The 23,636-nt window shown below is 41.5% G+C and overlaps 1 protein-coding gene across 1 annotated transcript in view; it reads right to left on the bottom strand.

Moving 5' to 3' along the window:
• Positions 1-23,636, bottom strand: part of aacs (acetoacetyl-CoA synthetase) — a 155,825-nt gene that overhangs the window by 6,645 nt on the left and 125,544 nt on the right. Inside the window, exons 13-17 of the mRNA XM_078554103.1 lie at positions 10,691-10,804; positions 9,660-9,785; positions 8,180-8,249; positions 6,206-6,264; positions 4,123-4,325 (exon numbers count right to left, since the gene is read on the bottom strand). Coding sequence (XP_078410229.1) covers positions 4,123-4,325; positions 6,206-6,264; positions 8,180-8,249; positions 9,660-9,785; positions 10,691-10,804 — 572 coding nt within the window. The remainder of the gene's footprint in view (positions 1-4,122; positions 4,326-6,205; positions 6,265-8,179; positions 8,250-9,659; positions 9,786-10,690; positions 10,805-23,636) is intronic.

Raw genomic sequence — 23,636 nt, 5'->3', positions numbered from 1 at the left:
TTTCTAATGAGACGTTTACTACCCCTATAAAGTGAAAGTAAACACAAGAGTAGAAAGAACAACAGGGGGCCAGATAGGCAGGTTCCTCCCACAGACAAGAAGCAAAAGAGCAGTTTGTTTTGGAAGCTGTTTGAGTTCAGTTGGTTTGAAGGCAGCTGAGAAGCAGAAGCAGCCTAAAAGGGGGCAGATAGCAAGTCCCAAGCTAAGAAAAACCCCAAAGGTCCAGGGGAGTGGAAGAAGAGAAAGTCCAAAGAAGATCTTCTAGTTAAAGGAAGGACAGGAACCTGGGAAAAGGCCCTGTTAAGTGAAATTAAAAGTGAGGGGCAGAGAGAAAGGCTCCAAGCTTCAGATTTAAAGTGAGAACAGCTTGCAGGAAGCAAGAAGGTTCAAAGAGACAACCGAAGGTCTGTAGTTCTTTGCTATGGGCATGAGAAGCAGTGGTGTACTGTTAAGACTGAGTTGGTGAGGGAAAGTGCATGGAAGGCAGCTTGAATGCATGTGGTGATCCAGGGAAGAGGAACATCAGAAGGAGTTCAAAACCCTGGAGGTGAACCCTTGGGAAAGGTGTCTGAGATAAAGCGTCGGTTTGGGAGAAGATTCCAAGACAATGTCCTGGAGAGTGAGATTGGAATCCCTTGTGTGAAGGACGGAATTCAGTGAGACTGGTTGGCTCACAGTGTGACAAGCATCTGGGGGGGGATTGAGGAGAGATCCACAGCATCTGTTTGTGGTGGCATCTGTCATTTGGTTTCAGAGTGTGGTGTGTCTGACCACAGGGTGCCATAGGTTTACATGGACTGTGTACTTACTGTGAACATTAGAGTATAAAATAGCTTTTGTAACTTGTTTTATCTTTACAAATCTGTACATATCTGTGAAGGTATATTTGTGGGTGAAGGAAGTATTGTAATATAGTTCATCTTTTCTTGGTGAATAAATGTTTTATTCTTTTGTTAAAAGTTCATCAGCTGACCCCTGTGCCTCTGTTCTGTAGCTACTCTCCATGCATCTAAACAAACAAAAATTAAAGTTAGGATCTATCAAGCTGGGTTCCACTCTGGGATCAGGCTTGCCCAGGGGTAACATCAGCTTGGATCGTAGCACCAGGTTGACACCTCATTTTTAGGTATACCTGATGCTGCTCCTGGCATGCATTCCTGCACTGTTCATTCAACCAGGGTTGATCCCCCGGCTTAATGGTAATGGGGATATGTCAGGCCATGAGGTTACAGATTGTGGTTGTATACAATTCTGCTACTGCTGCTGATGGCCCACAATGCCTCATAGTTACACAGTCTTGAGTTGCTCGATCTGTTTGAAATCCATCCCATTTAGCATGGTAGTGCCACACATGGAGGGCATCCTGAATGCAAAGACAGGACTTCGTCTCCACGAGGACTGTGCAGTGGTCACTTCTACCGATACTGTTCATGGACAGATGCATCTGCGGTGACAATGAGGTCAAGTATGTTTTTCCCTCTTCTTTGTTCCCTCACCACCTGCCACAGACCCAGTCTAGCAGCTATGTCCTTCAGGACTCGGCCAGCTCGGTTTGTAGTGGTGTTGCTGAGCCACTCTTGGTGATGGACATTGAAGTCCAACACCCAGAGTATATTCTACACCTTTGGCACCCTCAGTGCTTCCTCCAAGTCGTGTTCAACATGGAGGAGCACTGATTCGTCAGGTGAGGGGGGTCAGTACATGGTAATCAGCAGGAGGTTTCCTTGCCCATGTTTGAACTGATGCCATGAGACTTCATGGGGTCCAGAGTCAATGTTGAGGCCTCCCAGGGCAACTCCCTCCTGCCTGTACAACTACTGTGCCACCACCTCTGCTGGGTCTGTCCTGTGGGACAGGACATACCCAGGAATTGTGATGGTGGGACATTATCTGTAAGATATGATTCTGTGAGTATGAATATGTCAGGCTGTTGCTTGACGAGTCTGGGAGAGAGCACTAGACCCCAGATGTTAGCAAGGAGGGCTTTGCAGGGTCGGCAGGATTGGGTTTGCTGTTGTCATTTCCGGTGACTAGGTTGATGCTGGGTGTTCTGTCTGGTTTCATTCCTTATAAATTTTTTTAGTGGTTTGAAACAACTGAGTGGCTTGCTAGGCCAATTCAGAGGGCATTTAGGAGTCAATCACATTTCTGTGGTTCTGGAGTCACACGTAGGCCCAACCAGGTAAGTGCAGCAGGTTTCCTTTCCTAAAGGGCATTAGTGAACCAGGGGGAGTATGATAATCAATAATGGTTTCATGGTCATCATTAGACTTTTAATTGCAGATATTTATTGAATTCAAATTTCACCATCTGTTGTGGTGGGATTTGAACCTGGGTCCCCAGAGCATTACCCTGCATCTCTGGATTAAGAGTCCAATGACAATACCACTATGCCACCACCTCCCCAAAACATGTAGGTACATTCATGGTCAATTCCTTAATTCTTATGTAAATGGAGGAAAATAAACCTTGGACTTATGTCTACTATATGCCCATCAATTTAGAGTTTTGATGGAAGTTCATTGAAGTATAACTCTGTTTCTCTCTCCATAGATGCTGCCTGATCTGCTGATTGTTTTCCAGAATTTTCTGCTTTTATTTAAGTTTTCCAGCTTCTGTAGTCCTCTGTTCTAATACGTATAATATGCTTTTTGTGAATACTACATATAGCAGTTGTATGACTTAAATAATCTTATTTTCAATAAACTGCTAGTTTAACAAAAGGTGATCAAACAAAATTCAGTAGAAAACATGCCCAGACCTTTGGTGAAATTAATTCTTCTTCAGTGAATCAACCAGGACATGATGGAAAAGAATCTCTACCTCCAACTATTCCATAGAACCATGTGACAGCTCACATGTGTAGTCACAAATATGTGACTTCGCAAATGACAGAGTCATAGAGGTCTACAGCACAGAAACAGGTCCTTTGGCCCATCAAGTTTGCGCCGGTCAAACAAGTACCTAACTATTCTAATCCCATTTTCCAGCACTAGGCCCATAGCCTTGTATGCCATGGCATCGCAAGTGCACATCCAAATACTTCTTAAATGTTATGAGGGTTTCTGCCTCTACCACCCTTTCAGGCAGTGAGTTCGAGGTTCCCACCACCCTCTGGGTGAAAAAATTCTTCCTCACATCCCCTCTAAACCTCCTGCCCCTTATCTTAAATCTATGCCCCCTGGTTATTGATCCCTCCACCGAGGGGAAAAGTTCCTTCCTGTCTACCCTATCTATGCCCCTCAATTTTATACACCTCAATCATGTCCCCCCTCAATCTCCTCTGCTCCAGGCAAAATAACCCCAGTATATCTAATCTTTCCTCATAACTAATACTCTTCAGCCCAGGCAACATCCTGGTAAACCTCCTCTGCACTCTCTCTAGTGCAATCACATCCTTCCTGTAATGTGGATTCCAGAACTGCACACAATACTCTAGCTGTGGCCTAACCAGCGTTTTATAAGTTCCAGCATAACCTCCCTGCTCTAATATTCTATGCCTCAGCTAATAAAGGCAAGTATCCCATATGCCTTCTTAACCACCTTATCTACCTGTCCTGCTACCTTATGGGACTGGTGGACATGTACACCAAGGTCCCTCTGATCTTTGGTACTTTCCAGGGTCCTACCATTCATTGTGTATTCCCGTGCCTTGTTTGTCCTGCCCAAGTGCATCACCTCACACTTATCCGGATTAAATTCCATTTGCCATTGATCAGCCATCTGACCAGCCTGTCTATATCCTACTGTGATCTAAGGCTATCCTCCTCACTGTTTACCACCCCACCAATTTTCGTATCGTCCGCAAACTTACTGACCAACTCTCCTACATTCAAGTCTAAATCGTTTATATATACCACAAAGAGCAAGGGACCCAACACTGATCCCTGTGGGACCCCTTTGGACACAGGCACCCAGTCACAAAAACACCCCTTGACCATCACTCTCTGCTTCCTGCCACTCAGCCAATTCTGGATCCAATTTGCCAAATTGCCTTGGATCCCATGGGCTCTTACCTGCGTTATCAGTCTCCCATGCGGGACCTTATCAAACAGAACAGAACAGAAAACAGTTTATTGGAAAGAGAATATGAAAAGCTATGCAAAAGGTGCATGGACTTACCGGAATATCTTTAGTCTCCAGGATAAAGGCAGGCACATGTCTAGCTGATAAAGCCAAACGAATGGCATATCTTATCCTCTTCACCAGGTCTGCTGTGAAAACCTGATTGGAGGCCATTTTCAAGAAAAGAATGACTCTTTCCTCACCATCCTTGTTATACTGTGGGACACAGAGACTGTCCATAACTTCCTCGAAGGCTTCAACTATAGGACAAAATGGCACAAGTTTCTTTCAGACAGGGAAAAAGAAAAAGACTGCAGTTTCTCAACTGAGAAGTTTGTCAGCTACTGCATACCAGGTTTGATTAATATTCCAAAATCCATAAAAGTGTAGCTATTTTGCCATATTTCAATTCGTACTTTAGTGCTGAGGAACAGCAAAATCACACCGTGAATATGTAATGATTTTGAACCCTACCTCCCAACCCACAAGAAAAGGAACTTTGCAAACATCTTTTTAAAGTTTGGAGAACAGGAAGTGTTGCAAAATCATCCACCAAAGCTTTACATGAGAGATTTTTAATTAGTCACTAGACTGATATTACTGAGCTGCATTTGTGAAGAAGTAAAAACACATCCATATCATGAACACAGTACACTTCACAATTTGGTGAATTTTCCATTTACCAAGAGACCACAAGTTCAGGGATTTGGAAAACTTCACATTTGTGATACTATCCAGCATTGCCACCTCAGGTATCACATTGGGTCATATAAAAGTAGAGTTCTCCAACAATATGCCTTAACCCCAACTTCAGGATAACAGGGTAGAATTTCTGCAAACTACGCCAAGTCTCCCTCCATAATTTCAGTGGAAGATTGTTGGAAACCCCAGAAAAACAGTGTAAACAGGTATACATTGAATCTACAGCATTAGAAGCAGGTCACTCAGCCCAGCTGGTCCATGTCAGTGTTTAAACTCCATGTTAGCCTCCTCCCATTTTAGTGACCTCTTCCTGCCCTGCCCCTATATATCTCAGTTACTGTTTCCCTCATGTATGTGGCCTTACCAACTTACGCTGCTGCTTTTAGCAATTTATGCATCTGTACTCAGATCCTGTACTCCACTCAGTTCCATATCTTTTAAGAAATGAGAAGCTTAATTATTCCCACTAACAATGGGTGATCTCATATTTTGCTATATTAAATCTTATGTGCCTTTTATCTTTCTAAACTGCAAACCTATTTATGTTTTCCTGCATTTTGGGGCAGGCCTCCATATTCACTATCGCCCTGATTTGGCATCATCTGCAAACTGCAGATTCATGAGTATAACTCATTGATGAACAGCAGTGGTCCAAAAGACAGATCACTGCAGGGCGCCATTTTTCACTTTGTCAGTCTGAGAAACTTCCCTTAACTCCTACCTTTTGGTTTTTTGTACTTTCAATGCATTCTGCTCCCTGGACCCTGACCCCATACACCTTCATGAATCCCTTATACGGTACCTTTTCAAAGGCCTTCTGCTGATCCGTGTATTCCATCCACTGCAATGTCCATTCCTACTTTTTGTTATTTCTTCAGAAAATTCAATAATGTTGGGTTCAACATGACTTTCCCTACAGAAAGTCATGCTTCTTTTTAAAATTATATTCTCCATGTTTAGATGTTTTAGTTAATAATGAAATAAAAAAGCTTCTGCTATCTTTCCCAACACTAACATTAAGCTTTGAAATAAATGGAAATGAAAATTGGGCAGTCTCTGTAACGCATGACCAATCTGCAGTGCCAGTTTTATACCTGGCAGAAAATCTATCCAATCACCTTGCCAAGGGTTTCAAACCATGTTCCCTTCTGGACTGCCTATCTTAGCCCATTGCAGACGACAAGGGTAATAGCACTTTTCAACTGAAGTAGAATTTTAATAACAAAGAAAACAAAACTTTACTTTTCAATCCCATTCTTCTAACCATGTGTGAAAAAGCAGCAACTTGAAACTGAATAATCAGAGGCTAACATAACCATTAACTTCTGGACTGGTAACATTTCTCCAAATGCTACCATTGTAAAGGAGATGCAAAAACAAATTACACAATGGTAATTATAGGAAAACATTACATTAGATCACACATTTTAAACATTACCAATGTGGTAGATTTCAGAGCTTCCAAATCTCACTCCGTTTGGGTTCAAAGTGCCATCACTGCAGAAGGGAGAAATAGATTAGAGCACTTCACCTTGAAAGCAAAACAAAAGACAAAATAAAAGCTACACCCGTAAGTTTTGTGGGATGGGCACAAATTACAAAATTACATATCATCACTGCTTTCTAGGCTATGTCAGTAGGACTGTTTCAGGTCAAGGATCCATCAAAGGCAAGTGATGGAATCTGGTAAAAAGAAATGGTTTATTTTAAAGTGGATCAGGGATTTGGAAATTTTCAATTTATTACATCCACCAAAAGTTAATCTGTGGCAATTTTATATCTGGTTTATACTCAAGAGTCCAACAGATTAGTTCATTATCAACTAAACTGAATACACACCCTTAAGGTATACAACAGAGTGCTGCATTTCTCAGTCCACTCACACAACAGTGAGATGTTGCTAAACTTGCCCAAGTCAGATCGAATCTTTGTCATTAAATCAAGCCAAGCTTAATATCATGGATTACTGGCATGTTAAGACCATCAGGCATGCAATGCTAAAGACACATGAAGAGTCCATGTCAGTCCTTGCCCTGTAGCAGTTGATACCCAGTATGTATTTTGAAAGATGCTCACATATCAAGAAACTAAATGAAGTAACAAAAGTTAAAGTTTACTCTGATTGAAAAATCCTCTCACAAGCAGCCCAATATTTTATACATCGGCATCCAAGTTCAGGTAATTAAGTTAATTATTTGCTCCAGTTCTAAAGTCAATGGCCCTCATCTTTGGCTTAAAAATGTGTGACCGTACTCATTGAAGTTAGCTAGTATGTATAAATTATATTGTGCTACGTGTCATGCTAAGAAAAAAGTTGTCAGTTTGTGATGTAGTTCTAATTCAGGTATAACCATAAACAAACATGCATGAAAAAGCTGTATACAAGGGATACTACACATTATAGATGGGTAGTGATATTTCTTCTTGTGATGCTACATATCATGTGTGCCTAAGCAAGGATTATTTCCTGGCAGCTTAATACATAGCCATGTATAAACATGTGAAAATGTTACAATTCCAGACTGTATGCAAATCAACAAATTGTTAAAATGTAAAGTTATATTCATATAACATTACAAATGTGCTCCCAATCAAGCCAATTACACTTTTTTTGGTTGAAGTTCAATCAATGTTTTTTGCCAAGTTCAGGTAAGAATGCAGAAGACAGAGGCTAACACAAAGGAGGAAAAGGAGGGGGAGGAAAATCTGCAAGCATAGCCTGCAGAGAAAACGATTCATATTGATATAATCTGACAATCCAACCAAGCATCCAGGGCAGGATACAGCAGTTTTTACCCTGATGTGCCACTACCTCCTGACAGCCTATACTGAATGGGTTAAAGTAATGGCTTTGGATTTGCAAATATATACATTCTTTCACAAATTTCTAGCTATAGAATAAATAGGAGCTTAAAATGTTATCCTGATTTATGTATATCTATTTCCCCCAAACTTCAAGTCTTTTGGAGTGTCATTCATACATTTATGGCAGAGAATACTATCCATAAACCTGACTATAACGGTGAACATTTTATAAATCAACTGTCTCCAACTGTTAATAAGTCACAAAATAAAAATCAGATGTTCCAGAAAATGATTAAAAGACTAAGTAGAAGGAATTATTTTGCAGTTAGTATACATTTTTTTTTTAAAAAAAAATTTACAGTGAACATCCAAATGTATACAGTTCTCTAATTAGAAAAGGACTATCCGAATAAAACTTCAATTCTTCATATAGGAACAGAAAAGCAGGCATTCACATGCAAACTTTGCTCCCCATAATAATTAGATGGAAACTTTTTTCTGATGCAGGCACATCTTGATACAGTTTCTTGAAATGTGAGCACTTGAGTTATAGTAATGTCAGGGATTAAGAAAATCCAAACAACTGATTTTCATTTCTCAAACCTACCTTCGACCAAGCATTACAATTCCTCCGGTTTTTGGATTTATCTTAGCGTAGTCACCATGGGCCCAAACACCTAAGTACGAACATGAATGATAGTTATTACAGCAACTCTAGCAGTTCAAGCATTTCTCAATATAATGGTCATACAGCTGTGGCAACAAATTACTGAAATGTCTTATTGTCCTAAATCTCTTATCATTCCAAAAGAATGTAATGTCTGAAGTTACGTATGTTCACCTTTTCCTGTCCAAACTAATTAAAGAAGAGGGATCAACAGTCCACATCTGGCTATATTCTTCTTTTCGAAAATATAACATCACACCTCTACATCATTTTGAATATGCATCTCTAAATGGCGTTGCATTATGCCACCAATTAAGCTTGCCTGGGCAACCAGAGTTTAGATTTAGTGAAAGCATCAATGATGTTTTCTGACACCCTATGTAGATCACTGGCTGTCAAGGGTGTTAAACCTCATTTAGGGAGGCAGTCTGTGCTGCAGATGAGAAAAATGCCACAATAAGCCATTCACAAGCTTTGCTATGGTCTCAGTATGATATTTTAAATTGATGATGTTTCAAATGAAAAAGATGCCACAACTGTACTTGTGTACAGCAGCATGGTCATATGCATTAAATAACACTCCCACAGCTAATAAGTGATTTGTTCACTGGGGAGAGCTGTACATGTCTTAATTTACATGTTAATAAAAATTGAGGTTTATAATAAGAACAACCAACACTTGAAATGTATCATTGCTCAATGTGTGATTATACTGGTCCCATTTACAAATTTACAATATTCAACTGGCATTTTATATACTTTATAATCAACAGTGGGACTGAATTCATATTTAGCAAAACGTCATCAGGCATGCTCCATAAATCCTCAACACTTGTAATTCTAATGACCCTTCTAATTGATTACACTATTATAGGCACGATAATAATTGGTTGTTTCAAGTCTTGTAGAAATGGACCAAAAAGATTATTCTCATTTAGCAAATAAAAAGTTATCTTCACCACTTGCAGCAACAGTGACTTAGCAACTCAGAGAAACTGCAGAGGAGAAGTCAATTATTGAGGTCATTGGATAGACCAAGGGTTACACAAGAATGTGACACTACAAAGCTTTTAGTCCTTATGGTTTACATTAGAGTTGAACCGGAGTCAAACGGACAAATGGTTCACTCAAGCTAATTTGGTTTACCTAATGTGACTTTAAAATTTGGCTAAAATGTCAGAATTATAATGCCTCCAATTCATAATCCAAGTTCAACATTCGCTTGATCTTAAGGCATCAAACAGTAGACTAAAATGCTCTAATCTTGAAGCTATGTGAACCCACCAAAAATAATAGTGAGCTTGAACTTATACCATGCCTTTCATGACCTCAAGACACTCCAAATCGCTTCACAACCAGTTAGAAGTATAGTCACAGTTATAGTGTAGAGAAAGGTGAACTGAAAATATTCTGCTCATACCTGGGAATTTAGCAAAGTATGCCTTGTGATACTTGCTGCCACTTTCATCATTCCAGAAATGTGTAGGCTGACATGGAATGGGTTTGGTACACACCAGCTCTCCACTTTCTCCCCACAGACCTTGCCCTATGAACAAAAGAAAACACAATACAATATTTTTTTCCTGTAAAATCGTCAGTCCAGAACATCTGCAAAAGACATCAACAAATTTCACACAGCATTGCTCGCTGTGGAACTTTATTCAAAACGATTAAATTGTTGTCTGGAACTGTGTGAAAGAAAGAAAGATTGCATTTGTATAGCACTTATCACCACTCCCAGATGTCTCAAAAGCGCTTTACAGCCGATTTTTGGAAGTTTGGTCACCGTTGTAATGCAGGAAATGCGGGACCCAATATGTGCACAGCAAACTCCCACAAATAGCAATGTGATAATGTGCAGGTAATCTGTTTTTGTGATGTTAATTGAGGGATAAATATTGGCCAGGGCACCAAGGATAACTGCCCTGCTCTTCATCGAAATAGTGCTGTGGGACCTTTTCGATTCACCCAAGCAAGCAGACAGCACCCTCCATAAATGCAACACTCCACCAGTGCTGCACTGCAGCGTCAGCCTGGATTTCTGTAGTCAAGCCCTGGAGTGGGACTTGAACCGCGATCCGTTTGACACAGAGACAAGTGTTCCACCCACTGAGCCAAGGCTGACACTGTGGCTCAACATAGACTTCTATATAAAGCCAATGTTACTGAAGGATGCATTCTGGTACGAGACATCTGAGACTTTCACATTTGTGCCCTTGCGCAATTTCATCAAATTTTTCTATGGTCCCTGCAGCCATCCATCACAAATTCAGGGGCATACATTTCAGTTAACGTCACTTGTGACTGGATTGTTATGCCATTTGACATATTGTCTGTTTCACCATCTTAATTGATAATTGTGCGTGTACAGCATATTAACATGAAAGGAGCAGATGATGGGAACAAAAGTTGGAATAGATCATAAAGTAAGAGCTAAGTTATAGCACTAACTTTCTTCGTTCCAAATTTCCACAGCCATCCCTAGGTTCCTTGCTTGTATCTCTCCTCTGTAGATTGGGATGGTGAAGTTCTGACCCATGAAACATGAAATGATGTCTGTACCACCTGCAGTAAATGGGAAGAGAATGAATTTACTATTTTTAGCTTTGCCCCTCAAAGGGTCACAACAGTTGTAATAACTCAAACCACTTTTCTTCAGATAGGAATTGAGCAAGTGATTAGGAACACAAATGGAATTTTGTCGTTTATTGCAAAGGGAATGGAACATAAAAGTAGGGATATTTTGCTACAGTTGTACAGGGCATTGGTGAGACCACATCAATGAGTACAGTGTACAGTTTTGCTCTCCTTATTTAAGAAAGGACATAAATGCATAAGCAGTTCAGAGAAGGTTCGCTCGACTGATACCTGGGATGGTGGGGGGCGGGGGGTCGATTATCTTACGAAGAAAGGTTACACTGGTCGGGCCTGTATCCATCAGAGTTTAGAAAACTGAGAGGTGATCTTATCGAAACACATAACATCCTGAGGGGACTTGACAGGGTGGATGCTGAAAGGCTGCTTCCCTGTGTGGGGGAGACTAAACTAGGGGAAACAGTTTAAAAATAAGGGTTCTCCCATTTAAGATGGAGATGAGAAGAATTTCTCTGACAGTCATGAAACTTTGGAACTCTCTTCACAAGAGAGTACTGGAGGCAGGGTCAATGTATATTTTTAAGGCAAGGGTAGACAGATTCCTGACTAACAACGGAATCGAAGGTTATAAGGGGTAGGCAGAATGTAGAGTTGAGGCCACCACCAGTTTAGCCATTATGGGCTGAATTTTGCCCTTGACGGGCGGGCGGGCCCGACCAACTCGGCAGCGGGTGGGTAGCCGATCGCTGGCATCGAAGCAGGCCCCGCCGCCATTTTAAGTGGGCAGGCCAATTAAGGCCCGTCCAGCGTGATGTCCAGCGGGAAATGCTATGCGCTTCCTGTGCGGGCAGGGGGGGAGATTCCCCAAATGCGAGATTGCGCTCTTTCGCGCATGCGCATGAAAGATCGCACATCTCCCTGAGGCTAAGTGCTGCCTCAGGGAGATCACTAAAAGGTTGTCAAAGTGTAAAAATAAAAAAATCATTAACATGTCCCCCCCCTCATGTGACAATGTCACACGAGATGGGCCATGTTGATAAAGTGCACAAAAACTTTATTAAACTTTTTAAAAACCGACATGAAACCTCATCCCGCCGGTGGATGAGGTTTCAGGTTTTTTCAGAAGCCCGCCGGGGCTCCTGGCCTGCCCTCCAGCCTTAAGGTTGGACGGGCAGAGCCTTTAATTGTTTTAACTACCCTGTCAATGGCCTCAATTGCCCATTGACAGGTCGGCGGGCAGACAGCTGATCGCGCTGTCCCCCCGCCTTCCTGAATATTTAAATGGGGCGGGACGACGTCGGGGGTTCCACCCGACATCATCCCACGTCGGCGAGCAGGCCCCACCCCTAGTTTGCCGACAGAAAAATTCAGCCCTATCTTATTGAATGGCAGAGGTGTGAGGGGCCGAATGGCCTTCTCCTGCTCCAAATTCGAATATTCATATGTACTTCTAAATCCCAGCCATCAGTCTACTCTGCTTGCATTCACAAACAAAATACTTAAAATACTCTGAACTGCTCATGTTTCTTATAGAAATTGGTTGCAAACAGAGTGAGAGTTCCTTTTTTAATCCCCATCACCGAACACAGTACAGCTCTCACATGCTGTGTGCTTAAACAGTAAAATGCAGTGAGCAAGGCTACTCCACGTTTGACTGTATGCATACAAATGCTTGGTACAACTATTAGCAAGGATTTTAAAGCTCTACACCACAAAGTTACTGTATGTAAATTGCACCTCGTGTAATGAGGTTTATAAGGTTATGTTTTGGGTTTATGTCTTTAAATTTAAGGTAAAATGAAGGAAGTCATATGATTATGCTATGAAGTCTGTCTGACAGTAAGTGGTTTGATTGTTAAAGATCAAAAGAAGGTCTAAATTGTTTTACTGGAAACAAGGTGCAAGGTATTTACACTTGGAGACAATGGCAACAGCCTGTGTTTTAACAGTGGAGACTGAGAGTCTCCAGAAAATGTTGAGAATATCGTCAGGCTGTAAACTGTGGTGCTTTAAACTGTCCATTTAGTTCCATGACGAAAGAGAGTTGGGCTCTGAAGGATAGCTAAATAGCATTTCTAACTTATAAGGCCCATGTGATCCATGGGGAAGGATGCCAGATCAGGTTACAGGCTTTCCTAGAATATCACAGTGTTTGGGAGTCTGCCTGGATGTGGGAGAGGGTGAGCAGCTGGAGGCAAAAAAATCTCTATGGTTTGACGCACAAACTGTGGATGGAAGCTTGTGCTCAGATTAAAAAGACCAAATTCATGGGGAGTCAAAACAGGTTGGAACAGTCACCTAGTTGGGCTAGAGGGAGAGTCCCCAGGGAGAGACAACCTTACTCTGAAAGATAGTTCTAAGATTTTAAGTTACTAGGCTGAAAAAGAAGAACAGAAATACACCCACAGATGCTAAGAATCACTTTGAATTGATTCTGGGAAATTGAATGTCTAAATAAAGTAGTGTTATGATCCTTGACCAGACACCGGGTCATGGGGGCGAGATCTGGTTAAGGACTAATAACGCTTTTTTTAAAGTAGATAAAGCTCGAGATTCAAGGCGCTTACTAAGTGAATAAAACCACAAGGCTTCATGGGTTTTGAACAAACAAAAATAAACTTTACTATACAAGTTCAGAAAGATAAAACTATTTACCATATCTATCTTATATTCTAATATTCAGAGTAAGTGTGAGGTAATTGTGAATTAAAAGGCAAACTGTAGTTGGACACACCACACAACAGACGATAGATGTGACCAAAACAGATTCCACGGATTTCTCAACAACCCATCCAGCCATTTGACACATCGTTAGCCAACCAATCTCACTGAAACTTCGTCTTCTCACGAGGGTTTCCAATCACCACCTTTGAAGATCCCGCCTTGGAATTCTCTCCAAAAGTTGCTCCCACTTGGACGGCTTCAACAACAACTCGCCTCACATGGTTTCAATCTTGCCTTCCAAGGTTCCTTTCCCCTGGATCTCCAAGTACACTCAAGCTTCACCTTCCAAGCACAATTTCAGATCTTCAGACATCACTACTCCAAAGGGGTACCTTTTCCCCCAATGGCCCACAGCGCATCACCAACCTTCGGCTGCCTTCTCGGGTCTTCAGGGCTCCTCTTGTGCCCACTTCGCTCAGAATCTGCTTCCTGCAGCTCGCTCTTGAATTCGGAGCCTATTACTCTGCTCCTTTCTTTTACCCCGACTTAACGGGACCTAATCCTAGGCCTATGTTCATCCTATACCTGTGACTACCTTTTGGGACCTCCCCTGGCCCCTCCCTGTCCACCTCCCATGGGACACACTCATTGCGATGGCACTCCATATCAAGTCATCTGACCTGCCTCTTTGAGCCATTTTTTTTCTTCTCCTTTCTGCGCAGGTGCCCAGGGCCAGTCCATGGCCTGAAGAACGTAAAACTAACCGAACTGCACATGTGCGGCCATTTCCTGGCCAGTGCATGCACAGGAGGCCCGAGATTCATTGGGAACTGGAGCTACTGACCTCCGAAGGTAAGTATAGGTTTCTTAACAACAGTGTAAAGTATACATGTGAAGTGTGCTTTTTCAATTGGGCTAGGGATAAGATGGGGAGATATTGTGTTCTGTGGTTTAAAGTATAAGTTGCCTACATAGATAGTGTTTAGTTAATAGTGTTTTTAGTGATTTGTTACAGTAAACATCTTAAAACGTGAAATCTTGATGCACCATTCTTTCAGCTATTAACTGGAAGTTCAAATTTCTTTTTAAAAACGATCAGTCTCTACTGGGAACGTAACAAACCTACGCTTAAAGTGGCAAATATAACTGAGATGAAATTCAAACATCTTTAATCTGAATTGTAATAAAATTCTCGGGTGTTTATTTAGGGGATAGCTTTCATTTGGGCCAACTCCAAACAGGTCTTCCACCAATACTCTAAGGATCCCCTTAAGATACATCCTGGTTTTTGGTTAGTCTTATCTCAAGTTTAGGCTTCAGCCTCACTAATGGAAGGAACAGGGAAGAGGAAGAAAATCAGGGATAGCTTTCCAGTGCCTTTGATTAGAACTGTACATTTGCAGATATTGAGTATGAACAGCATAAGGCAGGCCGTGATAGTCTCTCTGGTTAAAGTGCCCAACAATTCTTATCATTGAGACACATTAAGGTTTTTTTAAATCAGAGTCTCAGAGGCCCTCATAGAAGTCCTCCTACCTATGGAATGATAGCCCAAACATTGTTTCATGCTTTTAGGAAAGGAGAAGCAAAAGGGAGATAAAATATTTACCAAAAACATGCAAAGGAACTCAGTACTACTGGTCTCCAAAGATTTGTAAAAGTTCCAATGTCAGGGAGATCGTCAGTCTTGAAGTAAGCTGGGCGAAGGATTTGTACTTATCGATCTTCAGGAAACGCATGAGGCTGTCATTCTTGGCGAACCACTTCCCTCTCGCACCCATGACGAATCCGAAGTATTTTACTGACTCGCCGCCGGTCAGTTCCAGTATCTCCTTCTCAAGATGTTGGTATTTATGCTCTTTTTCGGCCCAAGCTTTTTCCAGAGACTTATTATTGTCTTCGAAACGTACTGTCACATCCACCACCGCGACTACTCCGTCCTTGACGAGGACTAGACCTGGCTTCCAAAGGGACCTGTCCTTTCCAAAGAGCCTCAGTTCTAGGTGAGATGTCCAGCCGTATTTGGCGATGAACTGCTGTAAGCGGTCCAGGATTTTGTTATGTCTTTTGATTCTAGTGGGTAGCCTTGGTCCCTGGACACATACACGCAAATGTTCCTGCCTTCAAAATTTCTGAGACACATTTGAGTAAAGATATTATGTATTTAATTTCATCTTTCTAGTAAATGGCGAGGAAATGTAAGTTTTCCAGGGTAATTAATGCAATTGTCACTTCCCCTTTTCAACCACAACGGTGAGCATTTTCAATGCTTGTAGACAAACTAAGCTAGCACACCTGGTACTATGTGCACAATGGCACCACACAGTGGTATACAACTGCAGCAACTATGCCCTAGTCACCATTCTTCCCCTGCCACACATTTTACGAGGCAACTTGATGGGCTCTATGGGAGGGTAAAAAAAATATTTTCCATCTCAAGGTTACATGCGAGACATTATAAATTTTGCAGTAATATCGTTCACTGAAAACCATGAAGCAGTATAGTCATTACGCTCAACAGAAACATCTATAATGGGCATAATAATGTCTCCAAACTGAAAATTAGAGAGGAGAAATGGCTGTTGGAAATTAACTTCTTGTTTTGAGGAAATAAACTTGCTCAAACGTATTGTAGGTAATAGTCCACGGTGACCATATAAATGAATTGTCTCTACACGCAGTGATCAGCGAGTTGAGTTTCCTGCATTTTTATACCTTTTGGGAGTAAGCCTTCAAGCTGTTATTTATTATCAGTCAAAATCTATTAATTCCTACTCTGTTCAGCCAAACAAGTACAATATTTTTAGCATATTACAATTTAGGTTTTATGTGCATTCTGTCCTTCACACTTTTAAATCTTATTGTGCTATGGAGGAAGATCGAAGGGTGCTGTGATCAAGAAAACTGTTGAACTATCCATCATTGCAAGAACAAATCAAATGCTCTACTACACACCACAAGGTAAAGTTAAGCAAATAAATAACCAGCTATGGTCTGATTTGGCCTGGCTATTAGTTTCCAGTGTGACACAACTATTCAAATATTTGGATTGAAAGAGAATGCATCACATTTTAATAAGGTACAATTTATTTTGTGATGGAAATGGGACTGAGGAGTGTTCCATCAGCTTTGTGCTATGGAGGTCTCATTTAGATTGCACAATGACGCCAGACGTTGATGCAGCGCCACAATGCGTAGAACTGCCGCTATCAGCAGCACATCTATTATTACATCTCTGTTGAATTTACTTAATTAATCTTACTGGTCCCCAAGTAGGTTTTGAAATACTGTGCAGCAGTAACCAACTGATTGTGAAAACCAGCATAATAGAAGATAGCAATTGTCAGGGATATCAAAATGATCAAATTGTAGTCAATGTGGCTTCTGCCTTCAATACGCCTTCAGATGAATTATGTTTTGAATGCCACAATGTAAAAGCTAAATTAATTTTCCCAATACGTCTACAATATCCACTGCAATGCTTGAACACCCATTTCCTAATAAGGAAAAAAAAAAGTCATGCAGCAATTTTGTATACCATCATCCCTGGGGAAACTATTATTTCTCTGAGGTAAGCAAATTATTGCAAACATGATTAGCACAAATTATAAAAACAAATGTAAGCATGCCAAAAACACAACCATTTATCAGTGTATTGAAAATGCATTAATTACCCCACAAAGGAATTCACTAGCTCACATAAGCTGGAAAGGCCATGCTTTGGTACAGCAACTCAAACAACGCATCTCAAATAGCCTATATGATTAATTTAATTTGCCTCAGAAAATCACATGAAGCAATGTTCCAGTACTGTTAGCTGCTTTGCATTCATTTAATTATAGAACATTGTCAAGTGATATCATAAATCATTTAAGTTTGAAAAAAAAAAGCATTGATTTAGTAGTGTAATTTACTACTCTGAATTTATAGGGACCAACCTATTACCAGGAGGTGGAGATCAGCCATGACAGAAGGTGATTAAAGCTAACAGCAGAAAATGAAATGAGTTTTTAGGAGATTTAGCCACGTACCAGTTGATTCATCTTGCAGCTTTGAGGGGGCCTGGCTTGTCTGAGCTGTTAAGTAAGCTCTTCTAACTGGTAAAAGATTTTATTTTGTTCCATTTAAATCGCTCACCCCCTACGTTTTTCCATTCCTTACCACATCCCTATTTGTGACTGTAAGGATTAACTAGACCTGGATTCTTCAGTAAATTTTCAGTTCAGGGCTCAACCATGTCATGCGGGAGACGACATTTTGTAGGAATGGTAATTTTCTCCAGGCAGTAAAACAGTCCATTTTGCAGCCTTGTTAAAATTTACAAAGCCCACCCTATATAACTTGGCAGGTTGGATTGCCAGCTATAGAGGGAATTAACCCATGACCCATATTTCTGTGGCTCAGGAATTCTTTACTCCTTTTCATTGACAAAACAGTACTTAAACCAAGCAATACAGCAGGCTTAACCATGCATACTCTAAGTGTTAAATGAACATTCAAAATCCTACAACAAAAAAAACAATAAAAATTTTACCCTATGCTTTGGCTGGTGATGCTAATTTTTTTCTGCCAACTCATTGCGTAAAGTGTAATCAGTGAACTGTAATAGCAGGAATCTGGTCAACATTTTACACAGAATTGCTTTGGCTCGGGAACAGTAAATATAAAGTCAAAGTGGGCAGGTAAAGCATTAGAGCATGAGTAGAAGTAGGCAGTCTTTATGATCGAGTGCAAAAAGTGCCAGAAATAACGTGAAATAGAAACAGAAAATGCTGGAAAGACTCAGCAGATCAGGCAGCATCTGTGGAGAGAGAAACAGAGTTAACATTTCAGGTGTGTGACCTTTCACCAGAACTGGGAAAATTAGAGATGTAATAGGTTTTGAACAAGGGGTGGTGGGACAAGGGCAAAGGAAAGGTCTGTGATAGGATGAAAGGAGGAAATGACAGAAGAGTTGGGGCAGAATTTTGCCCTTGGTGGGCGTGCGGGCCCCACTGGCTCGGCGGCGGGCGGACAGCCGACCCCCACCACCGAAACGGGGCCCGCCGCCATTTTGAGTGGGCGAGCCAATTAAGGCCCACCCAGCAGCCTGCCCGACAGGAAGCGCTATGCCCTTCCTGTGCGATGGAGTGGGGGGAGGAATTCCCCATCTGTCAAAGTGCGCTCTTTCACGGATGCGCATGAAAGAGCGCACATCTCCCTGAGACTAAGTACTGTACGATGTACAATGTCACACGAGATGGGACATGTTAATAAAAAAAAGACAAACTTTATTACACTTTTTAAAAACGGACATGAAACCTCATCCCGCCAGTGGATGAGGTTTCATGTAATATCAGGAGCCCGCTGGGGCTTCTGGCCTGCCCGCCAGCCTTAAGGTTGGACGGGCAGGTCTTTAACTATCTTAATTAGCCTGTCAATGGCCTCAATTGGCCATTGACAGGTCGGCGGGCGGACAGCTGATTTTGCTGTCCGCCCGCCTTCCTAAAAATTTAAAGGGACCAGGATGACGTTGGGGGTTCCTGCCGACGTCATCCCGCGTCATTTTCCCCTCGGCAAGCGGGCCCCGCCCCCAAATCACCGACAGGAAAATTCAGGTCTTAGTCTTACAGAGCCAAAGAGAGTGGTGATGAGGCAAGAAAAGAAACAAAGAAGCAAAAGATGTGTCTAGGACAGGTAAGCTGCTGTCCCCTGTCTATTGCACTCTTTCAGTGAAGCTCAACTTGAAGCATGAGTACAGCGCCTCACGTTCAATTTTGATACTTTACAGCCTTCTAGGCTCAACATTGAGTTCAACAATTTCAGACCATAATCTTCTCCCCATTTTTGTTTCCTTTTCTTTGCATGTTGAGGTTTTGCTTTCAGAGAGCAGCATACCTGCTCGAGGGACATCTTTTGTTTCTTTGTTTCTCTTCTTGCCCCATCACCACCCACTTTGGTCCTGGACAGCTTTCCTTCCGTCCTTCAATTTCTCTTGTCTTTCACCCTATCACAGACCTTCCTCTTGTCCTTGTCCCATCCACCCCTTGCTCAAAGCCTATTACATTTCTAACCTTGTTCTGTGTTATGATCCCAGCTGAGGTTACCCCTGGACAAGCCTGATCCCAGAGTGGAACCCAGCTTGATAGATCCTAACTTTTAATTTGTTTAGGTACGTGGAGAGGGGCTACTGAACAAAGTCACCAGAGTCAGCTAATGAACTTTTAACAAAAGCATAAAACATTTTTTAAACAAGATGAACTATATCACATTACTCCTTCACCCATAACTATGCCTTTATAGATATATACAGATTTGTAAGGGTAACACAAGTTACAAAAGCTATCTTATACTCTAATGTCCATAATAAGTACACAGTCTACTTACACCTATGGCGACCTATGGTCAGACACACCTCACCCCCGAACCAAGTAACAGATACCACCATAATCAGATGTTATGGATTTCTCCTCAACTCTCCCCAGACGCTTGTCACACCATGAGCCAACCAGTCTCACTGAATTCCGTCTTTCACACAAGGGTTTCCAGACTCCACTATCCAAGACCTCGCCTTGGAATCTTCTCCCAAACTGACACTTTCTCTCAGGTGCCTTCCGCAATGGTTCACCTCCAGGGTTTCCAACACTCCTTCTGATGTTCCTCTTCCCTGGGCCACCACATGCATTCAAGCTGTCTTCCATGCACTCTCTCTCACCGACTCAGCTGTCAACAGTACACCACTGCGTCACATGCCCATAGCAAAGAGTTACAGACCTTCAGCCATCTCTTTGAACCTTCTTGCCTCCTGCAAGCTGTTCTCGCTTTAAATGCTTTCTGCAGCTTTTGTCTTTTTAAATCTGAAGCTTAGAGCATTTCTCTCTGCCCCTCATTCTTAACAGGACCTTTTCCAGGTTCCTGTCCTTCCTTTTGACTAGAAGGTCTTCTTGGGACTTTCTGCTGTTCCATTGCCCTGGATTCTTGGGTCTTTTCTATAGATAGGGACAGGCTATCTGTCCCCTTCTAACTCCAGTCTCTCTCTGGCAGCTACTTTCAACCAATTTTAGCATGGAGCTGGCTATCTGCCCCTTCTTGGTGGCTTTTGTTTGGCAGCTGTCTTCCAAACCAGTTGAACTCCAACAGCTTCCAAATCAGGAACTGCTGTATTTCTTCTAGTGTGTGTGTCTGTGGGAGGGACCTGCCTCTCTAGCCCCCTGTTGCTAGGCAACAGTCCAATTCTTCTACCCTTGTTTGTTTAGCTTCTCTTTCAGAGTCATAAAACTCCTCATTAGAAATGCAAGCAGTTTCTTAAAATGAAACTAAAATGCCATTTGACATTTCTTAACACACACATACAGAAATACAAATCAAACTTAAACTTTAAAGCTAAAACTTATTCCTAACACCTACAATATAACTTACTTAAACAGTTTCTATTTCCTAACATTCAGTTCTGATGAAAGGTCATAGGCCTGAAACTTTAACTCTGTTTCACTCTCCACAGGTTTTGCCTGACCTGCTGAGTGTTTCCAGCATTTCTGTTTTTATTTCAAATTCCAGCATCCACAATACTCTGATTTTCAATTTGTAAATAACATGGTTTGGCCTGAGACAGTGGACGAGGAGGAGGATGGAGTTGTTAGTGAGGCTGCAGTTTTACCAGTGTGGCAGGGAGTGGAAAGTTAATGGCTTCCCAATACTTAGCAGGAGGAAATTATGGTTTATCCAAAACTAGATGTCATTGGTCCCACAGGATGTCATTTGTGACAGTTTCTGCTTCTTAAATGAGCCCAATGTCTTGACATCAGCCATTATTCCAGGCAATCCATTTCAGCTTTTGATCGCTTTGTATAAAGAAACACTTCCTGAAATCAGCTCTAAATTGCCTGTCACAACCTTGAACTCGTGCCTCTTTCACAGTTGCCTGGGCACATCTGAAAGTATTGTTTCTGGCTTGGTTTCGCTGACCCATGAGAAATCTCAGACCTCTAAAAGAGGAGATGGCATTTTTTGAGGCTGATGAGCCCAGCTTATTAAACTGTTCGCATGGCTTTTCTTTTGTACACTGCCAATCACCTTCTTTGCTCTCTACTGTATTGCCTTGAGGGCTTAAGTCGTCCTCTAATAATGGGGAGGATATGTCTGCAGCACTCTTGGTATGGCCTGACAACAGCACTATGCACTTGCAGCATGGTCACTGGAAACTGAAGCCCATTGGATTTGGCAACATAACCCAGCATCCCGTTTGCTCTATTGCGGCTATGCATTGCTTGGCAATAATGAGCAGCAAGCCCATCAACTCCCCCATGTGCCTCAGCTTCTCCTTAGCAGGTTCAGTATTGACATTAGAGAACAAATGTGCCCTACTTAATTTCCACTGGGCTGTTCAATACCAAATACACAGTACACTGCCTTATATTTGTCTGTATTGAACTTCATCTGGTATTGACCCAGCCAGTTGCAAACCAGTTACAAAATCTCAGTTGTCTGCAACCACCCCTACCCACACAATCACATCAAGCTTCCTGTGATCTGTGAATTAACCAATTTGCAAGGAGATGCCAGCTCACTTAAACATGCCAGGAACAGGAGTTATCTTTTGCTTTTAGACTATTTTCCCCAGTCATTATCTCATTCCACATTGGCCATTTCAACCTAGCTACCCTCTGCTTGTTTCCCTTTAAGAGTTACTAATGCACATTAATGGATTACCTTGATACACGCTGATTTTTGTTTGTAAAGGAGTCATTTGTTGATATTTTGCAAAAGAGCTTTTGGAAGCCTAGGTATATGTCATATGGCGTTTTGCCAATAATTAGGGATGTTGACTTCTAAAACAAATTTTAAAGTTAAATCAGATCGAGCTCTTTCTAAAATTATGTTGACTGCCACTCATGGGTTCTTTTTATATTAAGAAAGGCCTTGCATTAATATACTGCCTTCCACAGTCTTGGGGTGTCCCAAATGTAGTCACTATTATAATGTAGGAAACACTGGCAACAAATTTGTGCAGGGCAAAGTTCCACAAACACAATGAGATAATGGCAAGATAATCTGATATTGGTTGAGGGAAAAATTTGGCCAGGACACCAGAAGACCTCTACTGCACCTCATCGAATAGTGCCATGGAATCTTTTACATTTAACCGACATGACCTCAGCTTAACATCCCATGTGAAAAGTTACACCTCCCACAGTGCAGCTGTCCCTCAGCAAAGCCTGGACTAGGTGCTTAAGTTTCTGGAATGGGACTTAAACCCACAACCTTCCAGCCTCAATATCAGAGAGCTACCATAGGATGAAGGCTAACAATTATAGGCACTTAAATTTTTTTAGCTTTGATTTCAATAGTTTTATGATTAGCTGCAGTATAATTGCAAGGTATGGACAGAACCATTTTAATTTTTGTTCACTACATTTGCCTAGTTTCAGTCCACAAGAACCTCAGTCAAAATGATTATCAGTGCTCTATAAATCTTCTCCTGTTTTTTTTTAAAACATACCCTATAGTATAGTATATCAATTCCTGGAGATTTATTGGTTTTCAGCTTATCTCAAACCTCTGTTCACTAATGCAAAGTCAGCACACATGATAACCGTTTGTTGGTATATTGTTAGCGACCTCCCTATTTAAATAAAAAATTTGCAAGAAACTGTCATTTAGTCCATTAACTGAGCTATTCATCATCCTCATGTTACATTCCATATAAACCCTTTGATTTTGACTTTCCCTTGCTATTGTATTGGAAACATGTTTTACATTGGCAGGATATGCATTTCTCTCTGCCCGTTTGCCCTCAAGAGTCCCCAATTCTCTCTTGGCTTGCTTTTTATAACCTTGTGCACTGGTCACTCTCTACTTTCCCAGCAAGCTTTCCAAACCTTATTTCCTTAATTTCCTTTTCCATTTTTCTGCCTTTTCTATATTAAGCATTTTTATTTACCTTGAAGCACTTAGATGTGCAATTGTCCTGAATGTGCAGCATATTACTTTAGCAGCATGTCAATTTATCCTGAACATTTCAAGATTTCCATCAACTAGTAATGTATACAATCCATGCAAACTGTAAGCCTGTCAGTATCTGAAGAGAGACATGGGCTAACGGTTTGGGTGTAGGCACTTTGACAAAGCCGAGGCCATTACCAAGGAGAAGGTGCTAGGA

Source organism: Cetorhinus maximus, chromosome 12 (assembly GCF_964194155.1).
Source record: "Cetorhinus maximus chromosome 12, sCetMax3.hap1.1, whole genome shotgun sequence".
Lineage (NCBI taxonomy): Eukaryota > Metazoa > Chordata > Chondrichthyes > Lamniformes > Cetorhinidae > Cetorhinus > Cetorhinus maximus.
Note: the sequence above shows the minus strand (reverse complement) of the source record. Positions and strands in the feature narration are given on the sequence as shown.